The sequence below is a fragment of the Aspergillus aculeatinus genome, assembly GCF_003184765.1.
Source record: "Aspergillus aculeatinus CBS 121060 unplaced genomic scaffold BO66scaffold_1, whole genome shotgun sequence".
NCBI lineage: Eukaryota > Fungi > Ascomycota > Eurotiomycetes > Eurotiales > Aspergillaceae > Aspergillus > Aspergillus aculeatinus.
The window spans coordinates 129,617-148,383 of NW_020291470.1; the positions used below are offsets into that span (position 1 = coordinate 129,617).

General features: G+C 54.5%; 9 protein-coding genes across 9 annotated transcripts; 4 read left to right on the forward strand and 5 right to left on the reverse strand.

The window, feature by feature from the left end:
• The first annotated feature begins 1,915 nt into the window (after nucleotides 1-1,915).
• On the forward strand, nucleotides 1,916-2,419 carry BO66DRAFT_387092 (uncharacterized protein). The gene has a single exon (XM_025646219.1). The coding sequence runs from the start codon at nucleotides 1,926-1,928 to the stop codon at nucleotides 2,160-2,162; it is 237 nt and encodes a 78-aa protein (XP_025508976.1). The 5' UTR covers nucleotides 1,916-1,925; the 3' UTR covers nucleotides 2,163-2,419.
• Nucleotides 2,420-4,761: 2,342 nt separating this feature from the next.
• Nucleotides 4,762-5,607, reverse strand: BO66DRAFT_407014 (uncharacterized protein; the record flags this gene model as incomplete). The annotated part of the gene is made up of 2 exons (XM_025649033.1): nucleotides 4,762-5,285; nucleotides 5,379-5,607. The coding sequence occupies 2 exons, from the start codon at nucleotides 5,605-5,607 to the stop codon at nucleotides 4,762-4,764; spliced, it is 753 nt and encodes a 250-aa protein (XP_025508977.1).
• A 1,467-nt stretch (nucleotides 5,608-7,074) lies between these two features.
• zrfB (low-affinity Zn(2+) transporter ZRT2) lies at nucleotides 7,075-8,539 on the forward strand. Its single transcript, XM_025641921.1, has one exon. It carries the CDS (start codon nucleotides 7,219-7,221, stop codon nucleotides 8,299-8,301), a length of 1,083 nt encoding a protein of 360 aa, XP_025508978.1. The 5' UTR covers nucleotides 7,075-7,218; the 3' UTR covers nucleotides 8,302-8,539.
• On the reverse strand, nucleotides 8,323-9,140 carry fkbp3 (peptidylprolyl isomerase family protein FPR2; the record flags this gene model as incomplete). The annotated part of the gene is made up of 2 exons (XM_025645076.1): nucleotides 8,323-8,729; nucleotides 8,893-9,140. The coding sequence occupies 2 exons, from the start codon at nucleotides 9,138-9,140 to the stop codon at nucleotides 8,561-8,563; spliced, it is 417 nt and encodes a 138-aa protein (XP_025508979.1). The 3' UTR covers nucleotides 8,323-8,560.
• Nucleotides 9,141-9,602: 462 nt separating this feature from the next.
• On the reverse strand, nucleotides 9,603-10,899 carry BO66DRAFT_387095 (cytochrome b5-like heme/steroid binding domain-containing protein). Its single transcript, XM_025646220.1, has one exon. The coding sequence runs from the start codon at nucleotides 10,861-10,863 to the stop codon at nucleotides 9,730-9,732; it is 1,134 nt and encodes a 377-aa protein (XP_025508980.1). The 5' UTR covers nucleotides 10,864-10,899; the 3' UTR covers nucleotides 9,603-9,729.
• A 355-nt stretch (nucleotides 10,900-11,254) lies between these two features.
• Nucleotides 11,255-13,068, reverse strand: aspf4 (allergen Asp F4). The gene has a single exon (XM_025646221.1). It carries the CDS (start codon nucleotides 12,622-12,624, stop codon nucleotides 11,632-11,634), a length of 993 nt encoding a protein of 330 aa, XP_025508981.1. The 5' UTR covers nucleotides 12,625-13,068; the 3' UTR covers nucleotides 11,255-11,631.
• Nucleotides 13,069-13,969: 901 nt separating this feature from the next.
• BO66DRAFT_387097 (uncharacterized protein) lies at nucleotides 13,970-14,829 on the forward strand. The gene has a single exon (XM_025646222.1). It carries the CDS (start codon nucleotides 14,092-14,094, stop codon nucleotides 14,593-14,595), a length of 504 nt encoding a protein of 167 aa, XP_025508982.1. The 5' UTR covers nucleotides 13,970-14,091; the 3' UTR covers nucleotides 14,596-14,829.
• A 279-nt stretch (nucleotides 14,830-15,108) lies between these two features.
• Nucleotides 15,109-16,273, reverse strand: BO66DRAFT_387100 (isocitrate lyase/PEP mutase family protein). The gene is made up of 2 exons (XM_025646223.1): nucleotides 15,984-16,273; nucleotides 15,109-15,929 (listed from the first exon to the last, which is right to left on the reverse strand). Exons 1-2 carry the CDS (start codon nucleotides 16,115-16,117, stop codon nucleotides 15,149-15,151), a joined length of 915 nt encoding a protein of 304 aa, XP_025508983.1. The 5' UTR covers nucleotides 16,118-16,273; the 3' UTR covers nucleotides 15,109-15,148.
• A 76-nt stretch (nucleotides 16,274-16,349) lies between these two features.
• hosA (histone deacetylase HOS2) lies at nucleotides 16,350-18,370 on the forward strand. The gene has a single exon (XM_025641939.1). It carries the CDS (start codon nucleotides 16,837-16,839, stop codon nucleotides 18,292-18,294), a length of 1,458 nt encoding a protein of 485 aa, XP_025508984.1. The 5' UTR covers nucleotides 16,350-16,836; the 3' UTR covers nucleotides 18,295-18,370.
• Nucleotides 18,371-18,767: the final 397 nt, after the last annotated feature.

Below are 18,767 nucleotides of genomic sequence, written 5' to 3' on the forward strand. Positions count from 1 at the left end.
TTCGTGACTGTAAACCATGCAAGCAGCAAGAGAGAGCGAGACAGGAGAGCGAGTCATAATGACAGGTCGTTTCATCGGGCCAGGGGGAGGCGAAAGTTGCTGCAGTGCACGGAGTAGCCGTACCGAAAACGGTTTAGTCGTGGCTTGCCGCGCATCGTTTCAGGGGCACCACCACTTAGTAAGGTACGAGTTACAACTTGAACCAACCAACCACCCACTTATTGTAGCAGCCGCATTTGCAGCTACGAAGTACGTAGCGAGGAAGACTCCATACATTGTCGCGAGTCAGTAGTTTGTTTCCCCTCTATCCCATCCCATCATATCCCCAACGCATACCCAAAACACAGTTCCTGTTTTTTCGATTCATCTCCCTCGCACACACGCACAACAATAAAGTAAAAAACCTGCTAAACGAACAAGCCTCCTTGCATCCAGGAACGGGACTAAAACAAATCTCACGAACCTAATGCTAGTTACGTGACTATGGAGTACATAGGTACAACGTCCCCTGTCCACTGTCTCCAGACACCTCGTATTATCCGAGCTCCCGGGGTACGTACATAGTAGAAGGAGGGGCGGCGGCGGCGGCGGCTGAACCTGAAGGATTATTATGCGATTAAGACCTGTCCTATCGCCTGTCGCCTGTCACTACGTACCTACAGTACTGGTACTTACCCAACAGCAACAACTCTTTTTGCAAAAACTAATACTAACACTAACACTAACACTAATACGAACACTAGGTGAGCTGTCTCTCTCACTTCCCCCAGGATTTCCTTGTCATGGCTATGGCCTATTTCTCTATAATTATCAATAGTGTCTCAAGTCTAAATCTGACGGATGGGGGAGAGAGGGGGGGGGGGGGCGAACAAATAGGGCGGGTTACTATTTCTGGTGGTTTCTTGTGTGGTCGGTTCATCTGGTTATCTATCTTTGGGGGGTTTGGGTTTGGCTTGGCGCTTTGCTTTTGACTTAGTATCTTCGCAATGAATTGGGTAACGTAACTTGCTTGATTTCGAGTTCTCGAGACATGTCATTGAGGACTACTTAGCTTAGGTGAGGGCATGGTGGAAGGGGAGATAACGTAGATGCCAGTAGGCAGAGCTCGTTTTCAAGTGACTGGCTGACCTGGCCTGACCTGTCCTGACCGGATCAAGGCAGGATGAAGAAAAACTGTAGGTAACAGGCACGCCTCGGGTTCATGGTATCCTCGCAATGCTGAATCTACCATGGTGTACTCCGTACAGTACCTGGGAAATCAAGTCGGTCCTGCAGACCTTATGCAATGCAACCAAACCTGGTTCCAGTGCAATTTGCCTTCCCTGGCCCTGATCAGATTAAAAACCGTCGTCTTCACGGAGGACTACGGGGGACTACTACAACTACTACTCTCACTTGATTTGCAGTGCGCTGTGTGCTTCTTAGCGTGACATCCCAAGTCCAGGGGGAGCAGGGCAGGGTGGTTCGAACGAGACTAAACATGATTGATGGACTGCAGCTCATTGCTGCAGCTTATATTGTACTCTACATATAGTCTAGCACAAAGAAATGGGCGGACGGGATCACCTGCAGGTTGAAGAGCAAGACGGTTGTGGTCGGGAGGGAAGGGAGGGAGGGAGGGATGACGATCCTGCACGTCAATCTACCATCTACTACGGAGTACTGATGATGAGAGCTCACACCAATCGATCCCGCAGGATACGCAGATAACTTGGACAGTACGTACGTATCTGATCAATAACTGCTAGAGAGATGACTGATAAGTTAATGCTTCCCGTACTCGGGCTAACTTAGGGCGGGCGCCTAAAACCACTCTCCGACCCTCCTAGTGGATATATGAGTTGGTAGTCTAAATTCACAGTAGGTCGGAGTCTATAATCGACCTAGTGCCGTGGAGGACTTGTAGCGTGTGCGCTGGGGAGACCATGCATGGATCTATGCTGTTACGAGGATGGCGTTCTTCTGCTCTGTCTGTCGCAGCGGGTATTTCGGAGTGGGCATTGGCGACTCCGATGGATATTTCGGTTCTGGTCCATGAGATTCATGTTGATGATGATGATGATGATGGTATTAATCACGATGATGAACAACTGACGCAAAACTCCCAGTGGAAACCTATATCCGCCGTGTTCCGAGTCAGAAAGGCTGAAGATGGACCCTGATTCGAAGCTCTCATGCGACCACGACGAAACCCAGACCTTCCCTGGGCTTCCGACATGCCCAATGATTCATGATGGATTATTATCGTCGGCTCTGAAACCCTGGAAGGCGATGGAACGAACACATGGCAAACTGACCGTCCCGAAACCAAAAAAATTACAGATACTCTGGTACGGGTGGAGTAATGGTTCCAAGTGAAGGAAATGAGATTCCCCACTGTTCATTCCGCGCCGTTGGCAAAAAAAAAAGTGGGAACAACATGCAGCAGCAGCAGCAGCAGCAGCAGCAGCAATGGCCTTGCGGATTGCGGAGGCAGTGTAAATCATGGTCAATCATGGTCAATCATGGTCAATCATCATCTCCTCGGGTATGTGTAATTAGCGCTTTTTGGTGGTCGGAGGGTTGACTGAAAAAGACATCGAATTGCGATTGTCGTTCCTGGTGGTCTTCAATTTGGCGCTTCATTTCCTATCATAGCAATGTGGGTAGATCGGAATTCTCTAGCTTTCTTGATCGGTCATAGTCTGGCTGTGAAGTGGTGATCATGTGCCCTCTGTGCCTGTCCCGAAGTGGATAGACTAAACTAGACTAGACTGATCACTAAACCTCCCGCCAGGAAGCTGAGCCCGTCTCCGTCTTGTGCTTCTTTGCCATCCCGACACTCTAACGAGGTGAACTCATCAGTCTCCCTGTCTCTGTCCCTGTCTCTGTCTCACCTGCACTGCCCGTATCTTTGCCGATGAGTGATTGGCGCCTTTCGCCAGTCAATCACCTGCTTAATGCAGGTACTATGCACCTCGCTGCAGCTCTGACAATCCTAATTAGAATTTATGCAGCGCCGAGTACGGGGTACTGACTGCGAGACACACTCGGTCGATCAACCCCCCCCTCCCGAACCTCAATCTCCCTCTAAGGTTTATTCATCTTTAAGGATCAATCAATGTCGGTGTGGTCAGGATCCGCAGCCGATGGAGGCGAGGGACCACGATCGCAATCCATCTCCAGCGGTGAAGATCAACCTCAGTCAGACAGAGAATTGTCTCCGCTTCATGGAATGGTACCCGCCCTTCCAGAAGTCTTTCCATTCCACGGTTCACCGCTCTTTAATTAGCAGGAAACGAGGGGCAGATGTCTAGAGAGGCGAGAAGATTCGGGGTGGTTTCGACGAATTGATATGGATCCATTTCGAACCCCCTCCCAACCAACGCCCGCTAATCGCGGGCTAAAAGGCCACTAATTATGATGCAAATCCCGCTAGCCACCAGTCCATCGTGAAGCGGTCCCAGCCGCCAAGCACATCGTGGGTTTCAATTGCAACCGATGGTCCACTACCGCTGTCTCTTCCTGCGCGAGCGCGCGCATGCGGTGTATGTCTACACCAATGATCGGTTGGATAGTCGCTATTCTGGTGCACGTACAGGTTGGGGTAGCCCGATTGCTGAACAAGAAGCCGACTGTCCCCATTCCTTGACGTCGCGATTCGGTAATTCCTGTTGAACTTGTACGACCGTCAAGGCTGGTATCGAGGATTGGGCTTGAATCCCCATCCCGCAGGCCCCATCGGAGCCGCCATAGAACAATAATGGAAGAAAGCCTCCGCACTTCGTTGGGCGTTGGAATTGACTCGTAAACTACTCTAAGTCGTTTTAGCCCTCCTCCTTGTAGGGCCCCTCTCCGATCTTGAAAGAAAACGGTGAGCCGAATTTGGAGGATTCTGCGCCACTTTTCTGTTGGGGAGACAGGGAACGGGATTAATTCGGGTCCACCCGGAGTCAGGCTTCGACGCTGTTATCAGCAAGCTACTCTAAACGCTAAGCATGGACTCCGCTCAGCTGCCGAAATGCCAAACATCGTTCCGTTCAGGCCTTGATATCGGTTTGGGTTGTGTCTATATCACGAGTCGATATAGTTTTCCAAGGAAATTGCAAGAACTGCCCTGTCCAAAGAGAGCGTCCATGCCAGGATCTTGGCATATGCAGCAAGCCGGAAGTTAAATCAGCACTACAGGCCTGCAGATGCATCTGGCGCAGTGTCACCGAGCATCGCGCAACTCGTTTCCGTCCAGAGCGCCATCTGTGGCGCTACGTGTGGTGAATCAACTACGCCATGGTGAGAATGGCCGAATTGGGCCGTGAGAAGCCTCGCGCATAGCTGAGTGGCACAGACTAAAACAATGCAGGACCATCAAATGCAGGACCTTGAGACCGCGGGTTGCACAGAGAGCATTGTAGACAACGGTAGAGATGGCCTGATAGCTCCACAAATTGCACGTAGCACTACCGTCTCTGTCGCATAAACGGGTGCAGGGGTGTGTTTCATGGTGACCTCGAGGCTGCAGATCCAGACATTGAGTGAATGCCGTGGAGCCTGCTACCATGCCAGATGGAAGTCAAGATCATCCCACTCTGCCCAATAACGGTCATGATCAGGGATGTCTGCAAGGCAGGGTTGCACATCATACTTGCCTCCTGCAGCTATGCAAAGTCGACGCGGACGAGATTGCACGTTCGGTCTGCCGACCATCGGATCCGAGAGTCAGCGCTGGCTATCACCGACCGATAGGCCCATCTACCCCGCACATGTCCAAGCAATTCTTCAGAATCAGTCCTCAATCAGGTCACCTTGAGCCTGTGTAGAAATCCATTCTTCCATCAGGGCCTGGCGACCAGGCTCTGAGGAGCCAGGCGCCGCGGTCACCCCGTCACTTTTGCGTGTGACGAGCAGACACAGCACCCAGCCGTAGATGTTGAACCCCTCATAGTTTGTTTTGAACTGCATCTTCTTGTCCTCGGTCTCATCTATCTGTGGTATCGAATCCTCCTCTTTCCTCCGTTTGGAAGTGCGTCGATCATTCGGGGACTCGTCCCGCTCCTCCGTTGCTCGCGCACGTTTCCCTCCGGCATTGCCTTCTTCGACCGCACCAGCTTCGGGGATATCCTGCATCCGCAGGTCACTCTCGTCATCGCTTTCGACCAGAATATGACCCCCGGCGGTGCCATCGGCCCCCGCCTGATCTGGCAGCTTGTTCTGGCCGTTGTTTGCGTCTTGTTCAAACTCCTTGTGCCGCGTCAAAAGAGAGTGGCGTGTTCGAGATTCGCGAAGGAACAGGGCGACTTCGAAGTCATCTGCACCCATGGCATGATGTTAGCAAGTCTTGTTCCCAACCCCGCCGAAAACCAGAGGACTTCCGCTTGCATCGGCCGAAAGCCGGGGCATACCTTCTGCGATGACATCCTTGACGGGCTTGCCTTTCTTCCGGGCAAATAGTCGCTCGTTTTCTTCGCGTAACTTGGGCAGGACCAAGGGTCGAATGGCGGCAAAGATCCGTTGCAGGACGGGGTCACGGCTGCTGAGCAGCCATCGGATGTCGGAGGGCTTCTCGAGGTAGATCCGGCACTCGAGCACGGTGTATTTGCTGATTCGGAGGTAGCGGCGAATCGGCGCCATGAGGGCAGCGATCACGGTTTGTACGGATGGAATGTAGGTGCTGTGGTGTTGGAGAGGTAGTTGATACCGAAGTCGAATTCGGGCTAGTATCGGTAGCTTCGAAGAAGATAGATAGATAGATAGATAGGTAGAGTGTCAGAGTGGAAGGGGATCGAGTATGCGTGTGTGTGTGTTGATGTCATGTGTGAGGTGGTCGTCGGCGAGAGTTGGCGGAAAGCGTGACGTGACTGGGCTCGGAGCTGCGCCGCCAAGCGCGCCCGGCAAGGGCGGAAAGACTGGGCATCTTCGGCATCTTCCCCCAAGGGCGGTGTGCGGTGCAGTGTGGTTAGGAGCCTGCGATATCTTGTCTCTCTCGTCGTCTCTTCCGAAGTCCCTCCATAATATACCGATCTTTTAGTTAGTAGTGTCCTACCTGTATATTGCCATGCCAAAACCATAGTTAAGAATTTGGTTCAGACACATGAGAGATGCGTGACCTCATGAGTCTATATTTGCTTCCTTGGGTACCCTGATGGTATGATCTGGGCCTTGTCGAATTGTCTTTTCGAGAGGGTGGTCCATGGTTCCCTCCCATTGATACTACATCTACTATTCATTCAACCGACTCATCCACAGCATAGAGAACGTGTGTATGAATAACCGGTATTCAACCTACTCCGTAGTAGATCTTTCTCTATGAAATGTCTGAACCTGGCTTTTCTCTCGTTTCCTCTTACGGCACAGCTAAAGAACTGCAGTGAAGTGTACTTTATTGTACGGAGTAGACTAACTACAGACATCTTATCATATCCTGTGTAGGCACGTGACATAACCCACTCCGAGATTGGTCCGGGCCAATCAGCAGCCCAAGAAAAGGAGGGTCATCCTGTCCGCAAGGTCCCCAAGTGCCCGAGGAATTTGACGTCGGTTTCCTCCAAGGTCCCCATCCACTGCAACATCGACCCGCACCTTTCCCAGAACAGTGTCGAATTCTTCATCGCCCGCCACGATGGCCCTCCTCGTCCATTCCCTCTGTCCGCCTGCTTATTGCGCCTGTATCACCTCAGGTGCATCTGCTCGTTTATCCTTGCGACGTGTCGGTCATTCTCGAGTCGTCAGGCTATCTCAATCGCTCTCTTAGCCACTGCAGCTGGGTCGCTTCCCCCACTGTGCTACCAAGGTCCCCATCCGACAGGCTGCTGCTGTCTCGCCCTCACTAGTTTGACGTGGGCATTCTTGACTAGTCTCAAGGACCTTGGGGACTGTCGACGTGCCCGTTGGCAGCCGCACAACCGGATTTCGAACATTCAAGAGCGGGGGGTCGAAAAAAAGCAGACCACTTAATAAAGAACGCGGACCTTGCAGACGGACACTGGCAGCATTCTCAATCTCAACCCTTCACATTCCTCCTCCCACGTGCCTTTTTGACGCCTGCCACAACCCCTGTCACACACCCACCCGGCGATATCATTGGACTCCTGGACGGTGTCGCTGGCTTCTAGCGGTCGATCTATCCCGTTAAACCTTGTCCTTGAAGGCGGGCCCGTGCCACACATACACAGCGCACAGCACAGGCCCAAGGATCCTTGAGTTGCCGACGGATCTGGAAAAGGACGAGTGAGCGCAGAAAGCATGGACTCCCTCCATACCCTCATTGCCAGAGACGATGGCTGCCCCACGGGCAACGACTACGACGGCCGAATCGGCCTGCGCATCTCCTCCATCTTCGTGATCTTCATCGGCTCGTCGTTCGGGGCTATCTTCCCCGTCTTTGCACGCAGCTTCAGTGACGGCAAACTGTCGAAATGGGCCTTCTTCGTCGCCAAGTATTTCGGGTCCGGTGTCATCATTGCCACGGCGTTCATCCACCTGTTGGCCCCGGCCGAAGAGGCTTTGACGAGCGATTGCCTGACGGGGCCGATCACAGAGTACTCGTGGACTGAAGCGATTGTATTAATGACGATTGTGGTGTTGTTCTTCGTGGAGCTCATGGTCATGCGCTACGCACGCTTCGGGCACGGCCACGCTCATGACTCGGACAGCGAAGAAGACGACGACAGCCACCACCACCACGTCCAGCACCACCACCACCACGTGGAAGCCGAGCAGCCGGTGGCCGTCTCCGAGGACTTCAAAGGCCACATGCCGGGCGAAGACCACCTGGGCCACTCGCGCGAGCACCACGACGTCGAAGCGGGCAAGAACCACTCGCACCTGGAGGAGTACATGGCGCAGCTGACGTCCATCTTCATCCTGGAGTTCGGCATCATCTTCCACTCGGTGTTCATCGGCCTGACTCTCGCGGTCACCGGCACCGGGTTCGTGACCCTCTATGTTGTGCTCGTCTTCCACCAAACGTTCGAGGGGCTCGGTCTGGGCTCGCGCCTCGCCACAGTGCCGTGGCCGCACGCCAAGCGATGGACGCCGTATTTCCTGGGCCTCGGGTTCGGCGTGTCCACCCCAATCGCCATCGCCATCGGTCTGGGCGTGCGCAACAGCTACGCCGACAGCGGCGCCACGACGTTGATCGTCAGCGGCGTGTTCGATGCGATCTCGGCGGGGATTTTGATCTACACGGCGCTGGTGGAGCTCCTGGCGCACGAGTTCATGTTCAGCACGTCGATGCGCAAGGCCCCGATCCACGTGGTGCTGTCCGCTTTCGGACTGTTATGTTTGGGTGCGCTGCTGATGGCGTTGCTTGGGAAATGGGCCTGATTTTTTTTGGGCCATGTTCATATGTATATAGAAAGATACCTGTTAAAAGTTATCCGCGCATACTTTAGATACTTGCGCCTTCTAGACATAAAGCTGGACTTTAGCATTTCGATGTTATGTACTGTGCAGTAACGAGTAAGCCACATCCATATCCACATCCACATCCACATCACCACCCCCTTTCCCAACCTTCTCTCCAAAGCCAAAAACGAAAACCCAACTCTCTCTCTCCAAAAACCAAAACCAGACTTAAGAACAATTACAACTCATCCTTCGCCACCCCATCAATCCCCACCAACTCCGTCTCGAAGACCAGCGTCGCCCCGCCGGGGATCGGGCCCACGCCACGACTCCCATACCCGTACTCGGGCGGGATCGTCAACGTCCGCTTCTCGCCGATGCACATGTCCAGCAGGCCTTGGTCCCAGCTACACGCAAAAGAAAGTTAGCTTTACGATTTACTGCCGCCCAATGCGATGCAATGCGATCCGTCCAGCGCACCCAGCCCAGCCCAATCCAAAAAATGTGCCGAAAGCGCCCCAAATCCAACCCAACCTGCCCAAAAGAGAGGGGAAAAGGTCAAAAACTCACCCCTTAATCACCCGCCCCGCACCCAACTTGAACACCAACGGCTGGCCGCGCTTGTAGCTGGCGTCGAACTCGGAGCCGTCCGCCGCCAGCGTGCCGCGGTAGTGCATGTGCACTGTGTCACCGCTTTGGGTCTTGCGGCTGCATTCGACGGGGTGGGTGACTTCGATGCCGAGGGAGGAGGAGGAGGCCGCTAGGGTGGTGGTGATGGTGGCCGTTAGGGCGGTGAGGGCCAGGGGGAGGAGGCGCATTGTTTCGGTTCTGTTTGTTGAATTGTAGGTGGGTTGGTTGAGGGATTTGGAGGTGAGGGTGGTGAGATGGTGAGGTGGTGAGGTGGTGAGGGTTACGTTTTATGTTTTCTGGGGGTGGAGGTGGCTGCTAGCTAGAGGTACGGTGCGGTGCCAATGGAGAGTCCGCGGTCGCGGGCGGTGTTCCGCATCCGGGAGGGGCTAGGGTACTTTTCTAAAGTAATGCCGAGCGCCTACCGCTACAGGCCGGTGGGTGGTTCTTTGTCTTGCGGGAGGACAGGAAGGTAAGTACCCGTGTTTTGGTTTGATCTTTGAGGTGCATTCGTTTGGGTGTGGTATTTGGGCTTTGCTTTCTCTCTGGGAAGGGTCTGCGCTCTGGGTTGGTTGGTCATCCTTAATTAGAGTACAGTGTATTGGACAATGGAGATCATGTCATCAGTAGTGTCGCGCGAGGTGCATGGCATAGTCAGTTGATATATTCTATGAAGGAGCTATACAACTGATCTGTACGTATATCCAAGTATATCACATCACAAATCTAGGGTATCATCGGCTAAACACAACATCAGTCAACCCCCCCAAGTCAACCAACTCAATCCATCGCATCCAACTCATTCCCCCCTCCAGAACTCTCGGCCTCCGTCTCCGCCACCAAAATTCCGACCAAACATTCTCCAAGAATCGCATCCCAATTCACCCACGGGTGAATCTCCATGAACAGCTGCCCGGAATCCTTGCCCACCCCGCGCAGCAGCTCCCCTTTCCCGCCAGGGTGGAACGGCAGATACGGCGTGATGTTGTACACCTTTCCCTGGTAGGACGTCCATGCGTCGGCCCCCTTGCGCCCGTTCTGCGCCTTGAGCATCGACGGCGTCACCCGGATCAGCGTGGGCGGCAGGTTCTTGCCCCGGAGGTTGTTGTTCGGGTTGGATGTCAACGCGGCCCAATCCAGCGGCGAGTACCCCGGTTGGAGGATGTGTTTGTTCTTGTTCGACGCGGAGGACGAGAGGGGCTTCGCGATCAGCTTCGTCGGCGCGAGGGAGGAAGGGGATGAGCGGCTCGGCGGCGCGCGGAGGGAGGAGGCGGCGGATGGGGGTGGGCGGAGGAATCCTGCTGGGCCGGCGGCGGGGTTCGTTGGGCGCGGAGGGTAGCGTCCTGCGGTCAGGGAGGATGATAGTGATTGCTGTGGCTGCTGCTGGGCTGCGGTTGGGCGGAGTCGGGGAAGGGGTGGCGGAGGCATGGACGTGGTTTTGGCGGAAATAGTTGAAGCTGTCGCAGAAGGTTGGGGGGAGGGGGGAAGGAGTTGCGGAACCGGTAGCGGTGGCGGAGGCATGAGACTTCCATTGCTCGGTTTGGGTTGGGAGGATTTTGCTGCTGTTGCTGTCGATGGAGGGGATAAGGGGTCTATCGGTCCATTGTGGCGGGATTGATGGTCGTTTTGCGCGACAGGTTTGGTCTCATTGTCCAGATGTAAGGATGGTATCTCAATAGCGGGCACGTTCGTCGCAGAAGCCTTGGGAGTGCTTTGGGTATCTTCTACGAGGACATCAGGCTCGAGAGACTCTGCAGCGTCCCTGGTGCTTCCAGTAGTGGGCGGTTTCGCGGATGTCTTCTCGGACGGAGGATGAGGCTGAGGCTGAGGCTGAGGCGCCCAGGTAGCGGGCGGATGTCGGTAAATAAGATAACATGCAGCCGCAATCAGCGTTGCGACTCCAAACCAGCCCATGCTAGGCAGTGGTATGATCTGGTGAGTCGTGGCAAGGGAAGGGAAGGGGCAAGCAGAGAGGAACAATTATGCGGAGGGGAAAGCTGAAAATGACGCCGAAACGCCGTCTATCGGCACGTGGTCCCTGCGTCGGCCCCTGATCGCCGCCTCAGGAATCCTCTCGCCTCCGCGGCCAACACTATGGACTACATTATTAATCACAATGCCGCCTAATTACCTTCGCCTCGGAAAAAGAATAAGCGAAGTACTACATATCACACTAGATCCCTGCCATGTGTTATTCATATTAGGCCTGGAAGTGACAAGCTGTGCCGGATATTGCTACTTCATGGTGTATTGTTGGTCCCTTGATTGTTCGTACGTGCTACTCAAAGAAGTGAAACACGTAATGTGGAAAGAAGTCGAGCGACAAAAGGCTTTGTCCAGCAACATATATTATCGACACTGAGTCTCGGCATTGGGTCAAAAACAAAGGTGACTACATCACGACAAACCGCATTGAAGAGACAAAGCAATGCCTCAGAACTCCTTGCAATGGTCGAGGTGAACCAGGGTGCCACCCGAGAACCAGACTACAACTGTAGGATATCACCAATCAGGAATAGATACGATAACATTGGTATGTACACTCGAAACAGAAAATAGGAGTTGGATGGTGTTCACAGTAGTCCGCAAATCACACATGTTAAGGAGTTCCAACCCAGCACAAGGGAAACCATAAGGGGAATCTGAGAAAGAAGGAAAACGACAAAATCACACGAAGACGATCTAGGCGAAGTCAAGCTCGACGTCCAAGCGGACAGCCTCCTCGTTGGAGTTACCACCAATGCCGTCAGCATCGGCGAGGTTGGAAGTGTAGGCGTTGATGACCGAGGCAAGAGCGTTGCCGATGGTGGAGCATTTGGAACCGGTGTGGTCGCAGATCTTCATACCCTGGACCTCCTGGCCAGCGTTCTGGGCCTGGATGGCGGACACGTCCCAGCCGGACCAGCCGTCGTTGCTAGTGTTGCCGAAGTCGAATTCACCCCAGGTGCAAGAGTAACCGCCGTACTCGTCGGTGGGAAGAGAGTCACCCTTAGCAGCACCCCAGCCACCCTGGGAGTCGGAGTCGAAGGCGACGTAGCGGGTCTCACCGGCCTTGATCTTGAACTCCAGAGCCGAGTTGCCGTACCAGCCGTTCAGACCACCGTTGGGACCGATCTTGTTCCAGAACTTGACGGTCCAGTCGTCGGACGAGCTACCCTGGAAGCGGACGACATACTGGTAGAGACAGGCCTTGTCCTCGCTGACCTCGATGATGTTGCTTCCCCAGGGGCTGCCGACGTTCCCGGAGTAGTAGATGGCATCGGTGGTGCGCTTGGCGTTGGACTTGGCTCCGAAGCCAGAGCGGGAGTAGCTCGACGAGGTCGCAGACCAGGACTTGCAGGTGCCGTCGGCAGAAGAGACAACCGAGGCGGAGCTCGAAGTAGCGGCAGCAGCGCTGGCGGCAACGGTAGCAGAGGCAGCGACGTTAGCGCTCACCTCGATGGTAGCAGCAGCCGCGACGGTAGCAGCAGCCTTGTTGGACTCAACGGTAGTCGTGGCAGAGCCAGACCAGTCGTTGACCCAGGACTCGAGGACACCGTCGATGACAGCGTAGACCTCGTCACCGACGTTGCGCTTCTCGTGGTGGTGGTGGCGGCGCTCATGGCCGTGCATGCGAGCGACGGAAGAACCAGCCGTCAAGGCGGTCAACAGAAGCATGGAGTTCTTGAGCTGCATTGTGAAGAATGATGATGGTTGTAGTCTTGATGAGACTTTTTGCTTTTGCTTTTGCTATGAAAGAGGTGCGAGACGAGGGTATCACGGATGTTTAAGTTGGAACCACAATCGAGACCAGGGTAGACGCAGTTGAAAGAGTGATTGATAGGCAGTTCAAGTGAATAAGGAGTGACAAGAGCAACACAATAATGAGAGAGCCCTCGACCTGAAACAAGCAATCGACAAAGGAGTGTGGGTTGCGAGCACCTGGAAGAACGATGATGGATTGAGAGAAAGAAGAAAGGGAGAAGAAGGAAGGAGAGAAGAGGGATGAGGGATGAGGGGGAGGGAGAGGAAGGATTAAATTTGAAATTGAAAATGAGCGAGCATCGAGCCAGACTCTCACCGTCCAGTTGGGGATGGGGGTAAGTTTGTGAGTTTGTTGGTCAAGATCACGGATTGAAGGCACACCAAGACCCGTAGAGACCGACAATTAAATGAAAAGGGGGGGCGGTTCCTGAACTAAGGCCAACACTGCGCAGTCATTGGTGGTCAGCCCCACTCAGACCGCGGTTCGAGGCTCGGATTTCCCTGGATTGGTTCTGTCGATCCGCTCGTATCATACCGTTTGATTACCGTGCCTGGTACCTTACATGCATCCATGATGACGGGAGTGATGGGTGAGACGAGTGAAGATGGAACTGGAACTGTACCTACAGTAGAGTGAGTAGCTTGTTGGAGCAGACCACAACAGCAACAGCAACAATGCAAGGCCTCGTCGTCTCCATCTCACACCAGTGATATCGTGATATCTCCACGATCTCTCTCGATCCTTCCGACACGTCATAATCAATGTATCTCCCAACAGACAAGTCACTATCACACTGCTGTCGCAGACATTCGTGATTGATTAGATCTCGCGGATGGCTTCTGTCCACCACCAGGAATGCTGCTGCCCGATCTGAGGAATTCAGCCCATTCAAGCCATCGCGCACTGCTTATCGATACGTGCCTGCTGAAGAGTCACAATCTGCAGGCGCACTGCCTGCAACTTCGTCATCCCCTGCGAGACCCAGCTTCCCCCTCACCTCTCCTTCTACACTCTACTCGCAGCCAGGACAACCACCACTGTAATTTCAATGGACCACGTCAGGACCCACGAGGTTCACCGTCGTGTATCATCGGGCAACCAACTGATGATGTCAATAGAGCGATGTGATGGATATATCGCGGGGGAGACCGATAGAGACACTGTCTAAGCCGGACTTGTGGTTGCCCATGATACAGGATGAATAGGGTGGGTGGTGTATCAATTGAACACGTACACTGCCCATACGGACTGAACAGTCTCATTGCCATCTATTCTGGCTCATTCAATATCCGACTACTCCGTACTCTCCCCAAGCAAGTCGAGAGTCGGTGCGCTGCGGTCGTGTTGCCCGGCCGTCTTGCGGAGATGCCTACAGTGTGAACTGCCTTTGTTACGGAATGGTCGGTATCGTGACTGCCTACACGCTGGACACGAATACCCTCAGGGCCCTTCAGGGACTCCAGGGTCTGTTGCCCCTCCGTCCCTGGATGCCATCACGCAAGCCAGCCGGCGCCATAAGGACCCTGAATAGCCCCCAAATCGAGAAACACCTGAAACGAATTCCGCGGTCGGATGGCGGCTGCAGGAACAACCTCATGGCGAGCAGCGACTACAACAACATACTCCGGAGTAGGCCGAGTGTTATCTCACTGTGTCTTACCAGTACGAAACAGGCCATTGGAATTGAATTGACTTGGTCGCGCCCACTGACCATAACCAAGCCCACAGTAATGTCAATCGCCACCCACCAAAGGTTGGCCCGTGAGAGAAAAGAGACACCAATTTCAATGGTCGAAAACTCAGTTTATCCACCGTCCTGTGTGACCGACGTTGGTCTGGATCACTTGATTCTCGAGCCCGTGCTTGCCGAGAGTCTACAGAGTACTGAGGCCAGTAAATAAACAACGTTCCCTTGGGTGGTTGCGCACTGGATGAGACGGAACCAGAGTTGCTCAACTATGGAACAACGCTCGGAACCGCGAGCCTTTTTTCGGTCACTTGAGAATGACAGGATTGGGAAATCTGCCAAGTTACCTCCCCCCTAAGTCTAACACTAGACCATTTCATGAATAGCATGCTACCGTACACTCCTTTTTTTCTGGACTTGGGAGCCTCCAAATTTAGAGTGTTGCCTACCCGGTTTGAGATGATGCTATTCCTGTCAAGGAGAGCGACTCGTCAGCTCTTGTGCGATCTTCCCCCTCCATCCCGTGTCAGGTGACTTGGTGCCCGGAAAGAGACTCCAAGCACTGCCGGTTGCCGGACGAACTCCAAGGTTGTTGACTTACAGTGAGTCTAATTAACTAAGGTCGTGTTTTGGCCTTCCCGATCAAGGTACGGAATTTCACAGCAACAGTCACTTCGTTCCATAAATTTATACAATATTTACATTGACGTTGTTAACAGATCTCTAGAATACAGTAATCATGACAGACATAGCTTGAAGGCGACGATTTACTTCTGCAGCTCAACCCCTCCCTCGAAGGCAGCGCCGCCCGCCTCGGCGTCCACCTTCATACTCTCGTCGAGCCCGCAAACACGGAACAGCATCTGTGGGGTCATGTCCTTGCTCAATCCCGGAATGCCCTCCCTCTTGAGCTTTTCCATCGCCTCCTGCATGGCCTTATAAGCTGGACCGATGGCTGCGAAAGGGAAGATGATAATCCGGAATCCCATCTCCTTGGCTTCCTGCGCCGAAATGTCCGGTGTCGCTCCATGCTCGACCATGTTCAAAAGCAGTGGCCACCCCGCCAGGTCCTGCACCACCTGCCGAGCCATTTCCTTAGATGTTATGCCCTCGAGGAACCCTACATCTGCCCCAGCGTCGCGCGCCGCCCGCAGTCGTGCCACACTTTCCTCGTAGCCGCGCACCTGCAGGGCGTCCGTTCGCGCGATCACCACGATGTCGCTACCAATCCGCTGACGAGCCTGCACGGCGGCGCGAATCCGCGTCACGTAGGTGTCTTGATCCACGAGAATCTTGCCTCCGAGATGGCCGCAGCGTTTCGTTTGAACCTGGTCCTCGATGTGAAAGGCGGCAACTCCGGAGCGCGAGTATTGTTCAGTCGTGCGAGCAACCATGATTGGGCCGCCATATCCGGTGTCTGCATCGGCAATGACGGGCGTAGTGGGGGAAAGGTTGGAGATCATTTCCGCATTGGCGCGCATGTCGTTGAGGGTGCAAATACCCAAATCCGCATGGCCGTGGACGGAGGCAGCCGTACCGGCACCCGTCTATGAGAGCTTGTTAGCAGATTTGATTGTGGCCGGGCTTGCGTTGCCACTCACCATGTAGAGGGCATTGAAGCCTGCCCCGAGAGCAATGCGAGCGGAGAAACCGTCATACACTCCGGGAGCGACGACGAATGCCTCAGGGTCCGCGAGAGCCTGCCGCAGGCTTGTGGCTGCTGTTACCATAGGCATGATGATGTTGGTGGCTGTATACACGAATAGGTAGAGCAGTGTTTCAGGGAGAAAAAAAAGTCAATGACGTCGCCACTCAGACTCGGGTCTTGAGGGCGATAGAGCTGGCTTTATAGGGCGTTGATCCATTGCCCGAATCCCAAAGTCGCCTCGCCCATTACTCGTCTCGAGCCCCGACCGTTCTTTCGGACCCATAATTCTTCAAGGCAGAAGTAGGCTTCTAGAAAAATGTCATGGCTGCTCAACCGACATCGGCGGACGTTAGGTAATCCTTCGGCATAGTTTCGGATTTGAGAAACACAATGCCACCGGCGCTCTCGGCAGAGGCGACCGAACCGAGCATTGGCACATACAACTACGAATGGATGATGATTGTTTGAAGTCTTGCAAGCTGCTTGCCGATGCTTGCCGATGCTTACCGATGCGTCGGTTTCGGCTCGGACAGGAAAGTTGAAGGCTTTCAATCAAGCAGCATTAATATTGGGAGTCGGGACTGTCCAGTTGGCAGGTGATTGCGGGCTTTTTCTGCCGCGATTCAACCCCAACTCCGCTCCGCTCCACTTCTCTCTCTTTCCCTCTTCTTCGCTGCATGCAATTCATTCGCCTCTGCTTTCCCTTGGGCGCAAGAATGATCTGAAACCAATCCATCGGTCTCTTTGAATCGATCCACCTCCACCTCTCATCTCCATTTCTCTGATACTTTCTCGACAACCATCTCCATGGCCCGCTCCGCCATTGTGCAGGAATACGCCCCTCCCACCTCCGCTCCCACGCTCTCCGTTGATCGCAAAGTCACCCACGAACGCCAACAAAATGGCGTCGCCCGCCCTCAAGGCTACCGCGTCTCGTGGCATGCGAATCCCGCGGTCGAACTGCATCATTTCGGACAATCGCATCCGATGAAACCCTGGCGGCTCACGCTCACGAAACAGCTGGTGATGGCCTATGGCATGCACCATGCGATGGACCTATACCTGGCGCGCCGGGCCACATACGAGGAGATGGAGGAGTTCCACACGTCCGACTATCTCGACTTTCTCCGCCAAGTGAACCCGGGAGATATGGAGAACTCGGAACAGAGCGAGAACATTGCGCGCTTCAACTTTGGGGACGACTGCCCGATCTTTGACGGCCTATACAACTACTGCTCGCTCTACGCTGGCGGCACCATCGACGCAGCCCGCAAACTGTGCAACAACCAGTCGGAGATCGCGATCAACTGGTCGGGTGGCCTCCATCACGCCAAAAAGTCCGAAGCCAGCGGCTTCTGCTACGTGAACGACATCGTCCTGGGCATCCTACAGCTCCTCCGCCTCCACCCGCGCGTCATGTACATCGACATCGACGTGCACCACGGCGATGGCGTCGAGCAGGCCTTCTGGTCCACGGACCGGGTGCTGACCGTCTCCTTCCACAAATACGACAAGGACAACTTCTTCCCCGGCACGGGCGCGCTCGACAGCAACGGGCCGACGCACCCGCTGAACCCGGGCGCGCACCACTCGGTCAACGTGCCCCTCCACGACGGGATCGATGACGAGTCTTACATCCAGCTCTTCCGCGACGTGGTCGGCTCGTGCGTGGACGTCTACCGGCCCGGCGCCATCGTGCTGCAGTGCGGCGCCGACTCGCTGGGCTGCGACCGGCTGGGCTGCTTCAACCTCAACGTCTCGGCGCACGGCGCGTGCGTCGCCTTCGTCAAGACCTTCAACCTGCCGCTGCTGATCGTCGGCGGTGGCGGCTACACGCCGCGCAACGTCTCCCGCGCCTGGGCCCACGAGACCTCGATCCTGCTCGACGCCCAGGACGTCATCGACCCCAACATCCCCGAGACCGTCACCTTCCGCAACCACTTCGGCCCGGACTTCTCCCTATTCCCCCCGCTCTCCGAGATGCGCAAGCTCGAGAACAAGAACCCCCGCCCCTACCTGGCCGGCCTGCTGCAGTCCATCCGCGAGCAGCTCCGCTACATCGAGGGCGCCCCCAGCGTGCAGATGAGCTTCATCCCCCCGGACATCCTGGGTCTGCGCGAGGACACGGAGAAGGAGATCGAGGAGGAAACGGCGATGATGGAGGAGGAGCGCGAGGACCGCGCCGGCGGAGGCAGCCTGGGCAAGGCCAGTCGGCGGAGGGAGCTGGAACGCGCCGCCGGCCAACGGGGGGAGCTATATCAGTAGTACCTTCTAGGTGCGACCTTCCTCTAAGTCAGTGGGCTTTGTTCTTCCGTGCTAGGGTTGTTAGCAGCATACTTTGATTTTCATTTGTTTTCCGGTGTTAACGGTTGGGGTTTCGCTGCATGGGATGAGTGATAGCGGCGTCTTTGGGGTTTCATTGATGGGGGGCGGGCAGTGCAATATACAGCATGTGCAGTTTTTTGCAGATACAGATAGGTTGTGATATCCTGTTATTGTTGTTGTCGTTGGGTCTTGTATGATAACTAGTTGGTGTTTGGAGACATGACATGAAAGTCAATTTAGAGCATTTATTTGATCCATGGGGAAAGAAAGGTTTCTACCGTCTTAGAGTATGTTGTCATTCTGAAGGCCATGGTGGTTGTGGTCAGACTAAGTCGTAGCTGAGCTAAAGGGAAGTGACTGTACCGTACTGTACGGAGTACTTGGTTATGAAACGCCGACCAAGAGCTTCACGT